This window comes from Candoia aspera, chromosome 3 (genome assembly GCF_035149785.1).
Source record: "Candoia aspera isolate rCanAsp1 chromosome 3, rCanAsp1.hap2, whole genome shotgun sequence".
NCBI lineage: Eukaryota > Metazoa > Chordata > Lepidosauria > Squamata > Boidae > Candoia > Candoia aspera.
This window is the reverse complement of record NC_086155.1, coordinates 63,377,375-63,390,877: the sequence shown is the minus strand read 5'-3', so window position 1 is coordinate 63,390,877 and position 13,503 is coordinate 63,377,375. Positions and strand designations below refer to the sequence as shown.

At 39.5% G+C, this 13,503-nt stretch overlaps 1 protein-coding gene across 1 annotated transcript in view; it reads left to right on the top strand.

Moving 5' to 3' along the window:
* The first annotated feature begins 228 nt into the window (after window positions 1–228).
* Window positions 229–13,503, top strand: part of NRDC (nardilysin convertase) — a 30,579-nt gene continuing 17,304 nt past the window's right edge. The window contains exons 1-11 of the mRNA XM_063297926.1: window positions 229–662; window positions 1,794–2,070; window positions 3,349–3,430; window positions 5,599–5,752; window positions 6,665–6,738; window positions 7,694–7,789; window positions 9,950–10,072; window positions 11,648–11,705; window positions 12,532–12,605; window positions 12,777–12,846; window positions 13,149–13,226. Coding sequence (XP_063153996.1) covers window positions 286–662; window positions 1,794–2,070; window positions 3,349–3,430; window positions 5,599–5,752; window positions 6,665–6,738; window positions 7,694–7,789; window positions 9,950–10,072; window positions 11,648–11,705; window positions 12,532–12,605; window positions 12,777–12,846; window positions 13,149–13,226 — 1,463 coding nt within the window. The 5' untranslated portion in view covers window positions 229–285. The remainder of the gene's footprint in view (window positions 663–1,793; window positions 2,071–3,348; window positions 3,431–5,598; window positions 5,753–6,664; window positions 6,739–7,693; window positions 7,790–9,949; window positions 10,073–11,647; window positions 11,706–12,531; window positions 12,606–12,776; window positions 12,847–13,148; window positions 13,227–13,503) is intronic.

Sequence of the window (13,503 nt, the reverse complement as noted above, 5' to 3'; positions counted from 1 at the left end):
GAACCCCTCGTAAGAACGGACGTCACACATTTGCCCAGGAAGCAACATTCGGTCCACCTCGGCCGAAGCGTAAAGAAAACTGCAATGGTTAGCTCTACTCCCACCTCCTCCGCCGCTATGAATCTATCAGAGAGGCGATTTGCCGAGGAACCTCAGGATTTGTTGGTAGGGACCACGTGAACAAGAACCTGGGCTCTGATTGGATAATAGTGGGGATTCTGTCTTTAGCGCTGGCCTGTGATCTCGCAGGCAGGAGCGGCCGGGCCGGGGTTTGGCCCGCGGCGAATGCGGAAGGTGGTTGTCGCTGTTTCGCGGGCGAGCTCAGGAGCAGGTCAGCTGCGAGTTGGGCAACCCTTCAGCAGTCGTGGTGGTGCCGGCCTGAGTGACCATCTAGCCGGGGCCCGAAAGATCTTCGCCTTCAGGCCCATCGTGTGTCGTTCCTCCGCAGTTACCGTGACAGCCATGCCGGGTAGGGCCAAGGCCTCGTCTGCCTGTGGCCCTGAGCAGCCTGAGGACTTGGAGGGCAGCCGTGGGGCTAATGCCGGCGCCGTCCAGGAAGAACCTGATGCGGAGGGCGGAGGCCTCGCCGCCACCTGCGAGCCTAGCCCCAACGTGGGTGATCCCGAGATTGTCAAGTCCCCCAGCGATCCCAAACAGTACAGGTACTTTGAGATGCCGGAGCAGGCCGCCGAAGACGGGGGGCGGGGGGGTCGGAGTTGTGAATTTGCCTACTCGTTTTAAAAGCCAGCAGCTTTTCCTAACCGGATGATCCTCCAGAAGCACTGAACTATAACTTCTGTCACTCACAGCCAATATGGCTTGAGGTAGCGATGGTAGTCTGATATGTTTGGAGAGATCTAGAAGGTTCCCAACCGGGAGACGCTGATTTCTCCTGAAAGCCACCTTCGCCATTTCATTGCTCTAAAAGAAGTGTGTATGGCCACCACAACAGCTTAAATACTTGAAAAGGAAGGGAGAGTGACAAACAAAACATTCAGGGTTAGTCTTTTAGTTGTTTGTTGTAGTAGTAGGCCCTTTGTTCAGAGGCAATCTCTCTCTCAATGCAAGTTGCAGATGAGCCATGGGACTTCTTATCTTCATGTCTTGCTTGTGAGTAGTCTCTGGGTATCTGATCAGCCTCTGTGTGTGAAACAAGATACTGGATATGATTAATGTTGGTCTGATCCAATCCAATAGGTGGATTCTTGAATTATTACCACCCAGGATCACTTTACCAACCATGGATTTGCATTTGGTCACAGAGACTCAGGTTCAGAGCTGTGCTCAGGCATTCAACACTCTGCTTTATATTTAGGTAACTTAATAATGAGTTCTGTACCTTTAATCTGTGAAGAAAATGACATAGTATACTGTGCTATGAGGTTTTTCAAGAAAGTGTGGAAATACAAATGATCCCTGAATGTATGTATGTTGACATGAAAGTAGAACTCACTGTCAGAATTGGAGCTTATTTTTAGGTAAGTATGTATTTTTCATTCTTGCCTCAAGCAAATAATAAATGGAGTACCACACAATCCAAAGCAAAGGTAAGGAACTGTTCTATGGAGGAGTGTATGCTAATGGTGGGTGGGATGAGCCACATTGCCCATTCTGGAAGCAACTCATTATACCTTAAAATGTCTTTAAAAGCAAATGAATATATTAAAAGATCTTGTTTTAATGGTTCATTAAAGAGACCCCGAGAAGACATGCCATACCAGGAATACCATATTTCGTTTTCATTTAAAGACAGTGAAAAGGATATCTAGTTGAATGTCTGTTTAACTTTCTAGATACATCAGACTAAAAAATGGATTATGTGTCTTGCTGATTTCGGACTTGCATAACCCAGATGGTAGCCCTTGTGTGGTGTCTTCAGAAGGGGAAGATGAGGGTGACTCTGAAGAAGAAACTGATGAAGATGATGACTCTGGGGCAGAAATAGAAGATGACCAAGAAGGCTATGATGATGAATGTGGTGATTATGATGAAGATTTAGATCCTGATAGTGAATTAGAAGAGCTAATAGATAAAGATGAAACTCGGAAAAGAAATTGTACAGAAAAGCAGGTGTGTATAATTAATTAATGTATTCAATTTGGATTGAAGAATGATTACAGCCATATACTGTTTGGTGTGGTAGGTCACAGTTAGTGAAAGTTTGAATAATGCAATACTCAGTTTAGTGCAACTTGTAAATTGGTACTAGGTTGCATTTAATGCAACCCAACATTCAGTGAATGCGAGGCTAGTGTGTGTGCAATTGAGGCTAGCCCATGTGCAGTTGTGGTTGGGGTTTTAGATGCTGCTAATCTCTGTGTTTGCAAAATGGAGAAAAGGAAGATTCCATCAGGAAAATAGTATAAGTTTAAAAAAGAACAGGCCTGTTATTACATTAGAGCAAAAATTTGATGTAATTGAACAACATGAATGTGGTCATAGCAACATTAAAATAGGACAAGATGTTGGAATGCCTGAATCTACGGTAGAATTTTTTTTGTTTTTATTTTGCTTTCTATAACTACTCTGATTTTGTTAATCATAAATTTAAATTGTAAGTGTATTCATTTTATTCTTTACTGTAATATTTCATTAATATATATACAAATTTATCTTTAAAAATTTTCATTGCCTATTTCCATCGAGCTGGAACCAATTACCATATTTTCTGTGGAGATACTACTTTGAATAGTGCAAATTCAAATAATGCAACCATTTCATGGGATTCATTAACCACTCTAATTGAGACCTACCTGTATATTAATAACAAAAGGCAAGAGAATGAATCAAAACAGTGATGTCCCACTTCCTAACTTAGAACTTTTTCACCTCTGCTGAGAGAGCATTACTTCAGTATGTTCTACGTCCAGATTTATAAGTAGCCTTCAGCATTTTAGGCACTCAGGTATTTTTCCCCTCAGATTTACCTCGTCATAGATAAAAATGAACTAAGGTAAGGAATTTGGACAGTCATGCAAGCTTTGTCTGTGATTAAGAATCTGTTAGGCAGATGTAACAGTAATTCTTCTGCCTTACTAGAAAGTCTAGTTTATTCAGGACCTTTGTGGCCCCTTTTCTGATCTTTGTGATAAATTTATCAATGGCCTGTACAAGAAGTCAGCTACCTGGAGATACTGGGGACAGATCTTGCTTGTAGAATTATAAACCCCCATTTTGACATAGCTCTATGCATGTGCAGCTAAAGACCAGCATAGGCTTCTTTATGTTGTACAGAACTGAAAGGGGAAAAAAAATCCTTAAAGAATCTTGTTTATGGAGGAATGTTAGTTTTATATAGTAGCCAGTGGTGTTTTTGTAAATATTTCTGTGTTTCTCTTCTTTCTTCAGTCTGCAGCTGCACTTTGTATTGGTGTTGGCAGTTTCTCTGACCCTAATGAGCTGCCTGGACTGGCACATTTTCTGGAACATAGTATGTTTTGCTTTAAATGTCATCTTCAACTGTTTTTAGAATCTTGATCTAAATTATCTATGAAATAGCCATTAAAATCATTTTCAATAAGTTCATTTTAAACAAGCCGTTATGCAGTGGCTGGTCTCAGAATTCCATTTCATCAACTACAGTACAATTAATGACTAGCCTTAATTTTTGTTTCAGTATGTTTAATCCTTCTGAGTAGAGATTGTTATTGTTTTGTTTTTCTGTAGGTTATTTTTAGGTAATACAGGGAAAGCCTGTAGAAAAGTTGTGTTGATGTCTATGTGAATGCAGAGGACAAGAAAGGATCCACTGCATGATTGATTGATTATAAGTAGTCCTCGACTTAATGACCACTCGTTCAACAACTTCAAAATTACGATGGTGCTGAATGAGGGGGACTTCCGACCGTTCCGTGAAGTTATGGCCATTGCAGTGTCCCTGCAGTCACATGATTGCGATTTGGGCATTTGGGTGCCCAGCTCGTGATTATGATGTCACAGTGAGCCATGGTCATGTGATCACCATTTGTGACCTTTCCTAATGACTTCCCATAAGCAAAGTTAATGGGGAAGTCCCATAAGTTGCTCCCGCCAGTTTTTCTCCCAAGAAGCCCTGCTATGGAGTATGAGATTCCAGGGATCTTGTACTCTGTAACACTCCCCCGCCTGCCCACGCTCCATAGCTCATGCCTGCCCACAGCACCCCCACCAGCTCTCCCCAGCACCCACCTCTGGCACCCCCTGCACTCCTTGCCTGAGACTCCCACCTCTTCTCTCTTAATGACCTGTGTGGTCCTGGGGTTATGATGGCAATGGGGATTTCTGGGATTGTCGTTGCTAAGTGATGCAGTCACATGATATCATACTTTACGACTGCATCACTTAGCAACGGCAATCCCAGTCCCAATTGCCATCGTAACCTGAGGACTACCCTGTACGTTCCATCAAGTCATTTTCAAGTCCTGATGACCACATAGATAGAATTTCTTCATTTTCATATTGTAATTGTTTCAAAACATGAAACAAAATTTTAATGATGTTTTCTTACTAAAATAGTTGTAATTTGTTTTTTGCCCTAAAAGGTCCTTGGGACAGTAGACCAAAAAAAATAGTTCAAAGCAATGCATTAATTATTGTGCTATGGTTTCAGAGAACTGAATCACTTTTATATAAAAAATCATTAAGAGACCAAATATGGTTATTGTCTCTCTCAAATTTACCTAACTAGGGTAAGGCATTTCATAGTCAGTATGTTGATAGTCTCAGGGAAAACAATATCTTAAGTTTCCTGAAGTTGAGTTTCTGTTGATGATGTTATACACCACAGAGCTTCCAAAAATATAGCAGCAGTCTAGGAGCTCAAAGCTCACTGCATGGCGCTCCCTCCTCCAGATTTTTGCTGCAGCAACAACCCTCTGAAGCAGGCTGGGCTAGAGTCACCTAGGGAGCTTCTGTGGATGAGGGTAGACTACAACCTGGATTTCTCTGCTCCTAGTAACTGCTGCACCCCCCTGTCTTTCTGACATCATGAGCCCAGATAGAAAACAATTCAGACAACCAGTTTTATAGAAAACGTGTTCAGCTGCCATTTCTTGATTTAGGAGATTACTAGAAAGGAAGGCGGGCTGGCTGGCTGGCTATTATGGCTGATAATTATCTAGGATGGCAAAATCCCATGGTGATTTATTCTGCAGATGCTTGTTTTAGAAGCATTGGAGTACAACCCTGCTTCAAAGAATATTCATGCTCTCCTCTTGACTGGCTTTTTCCAGCCAAAATTGACATGGATCCTGTAAAGAAGAGCTTGTCCTCATTCCTCCAAGTAACTTACTCTCATCTTAGGCCAGCAAAAGGAAGTACTGTACACAATGGCTGGATTCACACCTTGTATTAAAGTGTGATTTTTAAAAAAATAAATCATGGTTGGTTTCAAGCAACATGGTAAATCATAATCCATGTTTTACGAATTATGGTGGTTGGCTTCACAATAGCTTAGTTAAAACCAAACAGAACAGATTATGATTGGCAATGAGTGAACTGGCCTCTGCGTGTATGAGTGCAAGAGAGAGAAGGAGAGAAAAGATTACTAACGTCTGTTGTATTTACATGCTTCTGCCATTAGGATTAATAATTTCCTTCCTATTTTTGATTTTGTCCTAGTGGTTTTTATGGGTAGTTCAAAATATCCAGATGAGAATGGATTTGATGCCTTTCTGAAGAAACATGGTGGGAGTGACAATGCATCAACAGACTGTGAACGAACCATCTTCCAATTTGATGTACAAAGAAAATATTTCAAGGAAGCTCTTGATAGGTAACTCAGCTGTGAAATGGTGGGAGTGATACTGCCCTACATTTCAGCTGTTAAAGCATTTAATGGGTTTCCAGCTTTTAAGTAAACTACTGAAAATAGTAGTTTTAAAGTATTTTAGTGATTAGATCTTTTGAAAATATATGACTTTGTAAATAAATGTAAAAGTTATTGCTCCAGAAGCTTACAAAAATTGTCTAAGTGTAGCAAGACGGAACTATTTACTCACTTTTTAAAATGAATAAATAGTTCTGTAGAGCAGGGATGGGCAACTTGAGCTGTAAATGTCAGGGCAGTGATACAAAATTGTTTTTGCATATTAACTAGAAACAGTGCTTTGGGAGGGGGAGCTTTTTATTATTATGCCAAGCCTATTTAAGGGTTGCATTACATCCTTTGTCTGTATTTAATTCCAAAATGGTAAGATCTGTGCCACCAATTTTCAGCAGTTAGGTTGGGAGGGATCTCTGAAGACCTCCAAAAAGGTTTTTGAGGCCATGATTTGCCCACCTCTGAGTTAGGAAGATAGTTGTCCTAAAGAGTGGAATCTTCTGGGTTGTTCAACATTGAGTTTAATTTTACAGGGAAGATAATGAATTCTAAACATTAAAATGTGAAATTTAAACAGGAATTCCTATGCCTTGGACTTTTGTTAGAGGAAAGCCAGGATGGTTATACTGTTGGGACAATTCATACTGAAGCACAAAAAATGAAGATTTCTCAAGGTTTACATAGAATGTAGGGGGAAAAAAACTAACCATGTCAAAACAGTGTATATGACCATTTAAATTTTTTTTCTTATTATGGCTCTTAAACTAGGACATGGAAAATATCATTAATTGCTGTGTTTCTGTATTTAGAAATTAATTTTATGTCAGGCTCAACATTTATGTTTACAATAATTATCTGCTTCAGGTGGGCACAGTTTTTCATCCACCCTTTAATGATCCGGGATGCAATTGATCGGGAAGTTGAAGCTGTGGATAGTGGTAAGAATTCTGAATTATCTTTTAATTTCATATTCAGTTTTTAAAAACCTACTTTGCTTGGCCTGCAAATATTAGTAGCATCCCTCCATCCATGCAAGGGTGCTCTTATTAACTGAACTGCAGGTAGTCCTCAGGTTATGAAGGCAATTGGGACTGGAATTTCCATTGCTAAAGGATGAGGTCGTAAAGTGCAACATCACATGAATGCATCACTTAGCAACACCAATCCTGGCAGTCCTGTTGCTGTCATAACCCCAGGACTAGCATAATCCCTAGCAAAAATATGGCTTTCATATGCAGTTCCTGTGCTGCATTTCAGAACTCCAAACCATTGGGGTATAGTGATTATATAATTGAGCTGGGACCAGGGAGATTGCAGTTAGAACCCCCATTCTGGTGATCCTGAGCATGACCGTGACCCTGAGCCTGTTACTATCCCTTAATCCAATCTTTCTGAAGGCTAGTTGTGAGGAAATGAGAGATTCTGTGTGTATTGCCTTGAGTTCATCTGGACATTTAGGATATAAATTTTATAATACATATATAACTACACCTTCTTGATTGGGTCTTTCACATTCAGAAAAGTGCTGTGCATATAAACCTATTTCATATTAGGCATGTAGGGCAACTTTGATAAATTCTACAGGGATGTGTGCACAGAACTCCAATCAAAATGGCTAGCTTGTCAGACTTAATCATACTGTCATCAGCTAGTCTGGATCAACATATGTCTTCTTGGATCACGGTCTTATTGTTTTTATTTCTTTTCTAGAAAGAAAAATAAACTTATGAGCCTTGTGAATAAGTAGACTTATTAAAAAAATACAGCATTAGTCCTTCTTATTAAAAGCAAATGAATGCTTTTGTGTACATGGCTTGGTCATATTCTTACAGCCAAGGCTGCTGTTGTAAGCCAGGATTGCCTTGAATCTGAAACTGTTTTTTGAAAAAACAGAATATCAGCTTGCAAGGCCCTCTGATGCAAACAGAAGAGAGATGTTATTTGGAAGTCTAGCCAGATCTGACCATCCTATGAAGAAGTTTTTCTGGGGTAAGTATACCTGGTGTGATTGTCAGTATCAGGTTGATTTCAGATCTGAGAGCCTTTTGCTGTTGTATCCAGAAGCATCCATCACTGAAATGGAGTCACCCTTTTCCATTTGCTTCCAATTAAGTTTGGAAATCTGGAGAGGTCAGAGGATCCTTTAGAGCAGATTTGGGGTGCATGGGCAACATAGACAAGCAGAAAGAGAGGAAGATATGTGCTATTCACATAGGCTGAAGCCAACCAGATTTAATATATATATTTCTGAAAAGTTCAGTAATACAGGAATTAGGTAAAACCAATAATCATAAAATGATATTTTGAGTTCTGTTCCTAATTATATCTTGATCAGTGTAGCCAGGAATGGTTTAGCATAGCCAATCTTACAATGCTCAGTTTATAAAACAAATGAATTAAATTCATGCTACTGCATTTTGGAAGGGAAAAGCAAATATACCAGTTTACTTATAGTGGAATTGAGCATTTTGATTGGATTGGATTGGATTGGATTGGATTGGATTGGATTGGATTGGATTGGTTTGGTTTGGTTTGGTTTGGTTCGATTCGATTCGATTCGATTCGATTCTGGCACTGCCCAACTCCAAACTGACTCCTAAGTATCCTTCAGTGGTAACTAGTAAATTATTTTACAGAATTAAACAGGGATCTCTGGAAAAGGGGTGGAGAAGCTGATGGGAAAGTACATCACATAACAGATGTATGTTGGTTGCTAGAGCCCACTCAGCTGGGAGCGAGGATAAGTTGTACTTTATAGCCTTCTTGAAAGCAATTGCATTATTGAAGACAAACAACAAGGCGTGTTGGCAAGGGAAGTGTCTTGGTATGCAAAAGATTAATCAGCTAAATCTGGAGGTTCATTAGCACTTCTTTATCAAGGTGTAGTCCACAAAGAAATCAGTGTAAGGAGTACAAAAATGAAATACAAAAAATTGAATTAGTTTAGTATATTGTTTCTCAACCTTGGCGGCTTTAAGATGTGTGGACTTCAACTCCCAGAATTCCCCAGCCAGTGCTGGCTGGGGAGTTCTGGGAGTTGAAGTCCACACATCTTAAAGCCGCCAAGGTTGAGAAACACCGGTTTAGTATATAGGTGATATAGCACGCACAACAGCATGGTCAATGTAGTGTGATACTGTGAGGTAATAATGCAGTATGTTTGTTACATGCCGTTCCTGTGCAGATCCCCTTACAGCTCGTATGTGGATAATAGTGAGGCTTCCTTGTCTTCTCCCCTATTGATCCTCTTAGAATGCTCCGTCATAAATGCTTATATATATTTGCAGTCTGCATAATTTGTTTCAGCCAATGGGATAGGGATATAGGAAGGCATCAAGAAGGGGTACAGATGCAGAAGGGAGGAAAGTAAAATACGCTGGAGGAAAGAGAAGAGAGAACTCTTCCTGTTATTTTTCATTTCTTTCTGGCAGATGGTACAGGAAGGTGTCCCCTGGTAAATGAGGCTCACAGACTAGATAAAATTTAAGTAATTCTGTGAAAGCAGAGTCCTTACTCAGTACTTTTTGCTATGACAGCTTTGCTTTTAGTGACAACTTGGCAAATACATTGTCATTTTCATTTTGACAGTGAAAATTAATCTGTAGAATCATTACAAGACATGGTAACAGCCACTAATTTGGATGGCTTGAAAATGTGATTAAATAAATTCACAGTGGGCAAGTCTATTGAGGGCTATTTGTCTTTATCAAGTTGTAGTCCACAAAGAAATCAATGTAAGGAGTACAAAACTGAAATACAAAAAATTGAATTAGTTTAGCATAGTGTTTCTCAACCTTGGCGGCTTTAAGATGTGTGGACTTCAGCTCCCAGAATTCCCCAGCCAGTGCTGGGGCTCAATATTACTGGAGGACACCATGCCTCCAGATACTTGTTACAGTGAAATATGTCTCTGTCTCATATTTGTGAGCCCCACAGAAGTATCAGGTTGGCCACACTGAGAAACGAAACACTGAACTAATATGGGCCTTGGCATGATCCGGCAGGACTATTATTATGAGTTTAAATCCAGGGTGATAACATCCATGTGTGTCTACAGAGGATAAGAGTTAGGTCTTTTGATCAGTATAAAAGTTTCAAGCAGAATTTTCTTAACTGTAAGCAGTTTTACATTTTGAACTTCATTTGCAGGTAATGCAGACACACTGAAACATGAGCCCAAAGAAAATGGGATTGATACCTATACCAGGTTGAGGGACTTCTGGCAGCGATATTACTCAGCGCATTGTATGACTTTAGTTGTGCAGTCAAAAGGTAAGGGTTGTTCATTTGAGATTACAGATGCCAATTATGATACACTGCATTTTATAGATGGCAACACACTGTCCTGGGAATAAGCCCCATTTAAGTTCAGTATGATATAATTCAAAATACAGGCAGTTCTTGGTTAACAATGTTAATTAGAACTGGAATTTCCATTGCTAAGCAATGCTGTTGTAAAGCGCGATATCACATGACCACATTGCTTAGCAACAGCAATCTAAGCACTCCCCGTTACTGTGGTTAAGCGAGGATCACAGGTCATTAAGCAAGTCCCAGGTGGCTTGCAAGCAGGCTGGCAGGCAATTAAGCACAGAGTGTGGCAGGGCTGCAGTGTGTGTGGGTGGCTGGTGCGACATGAGCACAGCTGGATGGGTGTGGGTGCAAATGACTTACTAGAGTGACTTGCAACCTCCCCTACCAGCTTCCCCATTGATTTTGCTTGTTGGAAGCTGGCAAGGAAGGTCACAAAAGGCAGTCGTGTGACCACAGGACGCTGCAACTGTTGTAAATACAAGCTGGTTGCCAAGCACCCAGATCACAATCACTTGACCTCAGGGGTGCTAGGAGGCCAGAACTTTGAGGACTGGTCATAAGTACCACTTGTTCAGTGCCGTCATAACTTTGAACTGTTGCTGAACAAGTGGTCATTAAATGAGGATTACCTGTAGACATGGAAAGAATTGTGCTACTAAGTATAAATTGGATGACTCTAGGTAATTACTTGGCCTATCTTTCATTTTGCTATAGTGATTTTTAATTAATATTGATGAAATAGGTGTTCCTTTTAGATTACACATAAGTACATTTTTTTAATAAAAATTTCAAGTGTTAAGTGAAAATAACTTGGGGGATTGTTGGTAGGGGTTCGTTAATTGCATAACTTAAACCCTGTTTTTGAGTAATCTAAAACATGCTTCCTAATACTGGAAATTAACTTAGTAACAATTCTTGGTAATTTGTTTATAAATACCTACAGTATTTTACTGAAGCCTAATAATTTTTTTTAATCCTTTCTAGTTTATAAAATTGAAACTGCTGATGGATAAACATAACATGTGTTTCCCTAGTAATTTGTTTATTATATCTAAGGTAGTGATACCTTTCTTTCAGTAAAGAAAGCTACCTCTCTTTCCTCAAATTTTGCCATAAGGACTAGTCTTTAGCTTTGTAACTCTATGAGGATGAGGCTACCAGTTCTGGGCTGCAACAACCTGGATGACCAGTAGATTGCAATAAAGAGACCTAGAATATTCTCTTTGCTACTATCTAGTGACTGATTGGATAATTACAGGTTAGATCTGGTATCCCTACATGAGGAGGTAGTTTTGAAAAACCTGTATATGTTGCTCTAGTTACCTGGATCAGCTTCACAGGAAATTCCAAGGGAATTCAGCCTGGGGGCTTTATAATATTGGCATCTCTCCATTGGCTGCTTGAACAACAGGTTCTTGCCTTCCTTGTCATTTTATTTACAGTATTTATTTATTACTCAAATTTTGCTACCTGATGATATGCTTCTTGTTTTCCCTGAGTTGTGTGCCACTGCTTTTTTTTCTTCCTCAATAGAAATCTTGGATACTCTGGAAAAATGGGTGACTGAAATCTTCTCAGAGATCCCAAATAAGTAAGATAGTTTTTCCTATTGTGTATAATAAGTAGGATATTAAATTGTGTGCACCATTCTGCAACTTATATGATACCAGAGATTTGATTTACTCATTCCTGCTCTTCAGTTTCTCATCCTTTCCTCTGCACATGTCTGCTGCTGGTTTACATTCTTTTTCCTCTGCAACGGTTTAAAATTAATAGTAAGGAGAAAAAAGGTTAATCTGATTTAGTCTGGGTTTTCCAATTTCCGCATATAACTCAAATGGATTGGAGAGGACACTTACATAATGTATAGGCAAATCCTGTTCATATGTTAATTGCCTTTGTATTGTAAAGACAAAGTTTTTATTCAAAAGAAATTGGTAAGATTGGGTGGGCATCTTGGCCAAGCATGCCTAAATTTCCTGTTATTACAATAAATGTTGCTCTGTGTAGTGAGCTTGGTTTGTTACCTGTTTGTACAATAAGACCCTCTTGTCTTTTCCACGTGTACATGCTAAATTATGAGTGCAACTGTGAGGTTAAGATATGACAGAATGGGCAGGCCTAGAGAAATTGCATGCTGTTTTTATAAATTGGAACGGGACCCTGAATCCTTGCTCGGAACTATAGGCTGTGTGTGTATTGCCATACTTCCAGATATTTTCTGCTGAAGAAATGGCAGCATTGATAACTTGTTATGACTAAGGATTTGACACCTGGAATCAAATAATCTCTTAACAGTAGGTGTTGAAAAATATGTAGGGCAGGATCCCGTAGAGTGATTTGATTTGTGATGGTCCTTGTTGGATTAGGAAGATGCATGTGTATGAGTGTAAATACGTATTTTCTTTCTTTTCAAGTGATTTACCCAGACCAACATTTGGCCATCTAACAGATCCTTTTGACACTCCAGATTTTCCCAAACTTTACAGAGGTGAGTGATGAAGATGGGTAACTCCTGCAGTGCTGTCTCCTGTGAATCCACATTGTTTTTACAATTCCCCGGTTTAAAATGCATGCTGGTTGTTTTGCATATGAAAATGTTGAGGAAATCTGGAATTATCCTGACTTTATTTATTCATAATGAATGTTTCTTTATTTTTAGTGGTTCCAGTCAGAAAAACTCACTCTTTAAACATCACTTGGGCTCTTCCTCCCCAAGAACAGCATTACAGGTGAATTTAAATTCTTGTTCCCTTCCCCGCTCTCTCCATGGGTATACAGTGAAATCGAATTAGGTGAAAAGTCTGGTATAGAATATGCAAGATGATAATTTAATTTTGATAATTGCATTATCTATGTTTAAACGACCTGTTATGAGTATGCTCTTCTACTCATGCCAACTGAGGAAGGAGGCTTTTGTAAAGTATTATTCCCCCAATTCCATTTTGGGTTTGCCTGTTTTGTCTGCTTATTTTTTTATAATGACTGGAAACTGGAATTTTCAAGTTACGTTTAACGTTCTTTCCCTTTGTAGAGTGAAGCCACTTCACTATATTTCTTGGCTTGTTGGACATGAAGGCAAAGGCAGCGTCCTTTCATTTCTTAGAAAAAAGTATGTATCCTAATGAAAATTGCTGGTATTTGCCATGATAAATGGTGAAAACAAGGAATCCGATTTGCTACATTGAAAAGCTGTGTACAGTGTTATGTTATTTCTGTAGTGTACACTGTTGAGGATCCCACCAGTTTGCTCAGTGACCAAGTTAAAGACGGTTATTAAGTATGCTGAATTCAAAGAAGAGGATTGCTTGGAAACTGTCTAGAGAAGTCTCTAGTAGGGACATGTGAAATGGTGCCACTTCATTTCACGGAACATCTGGATTCCAGTC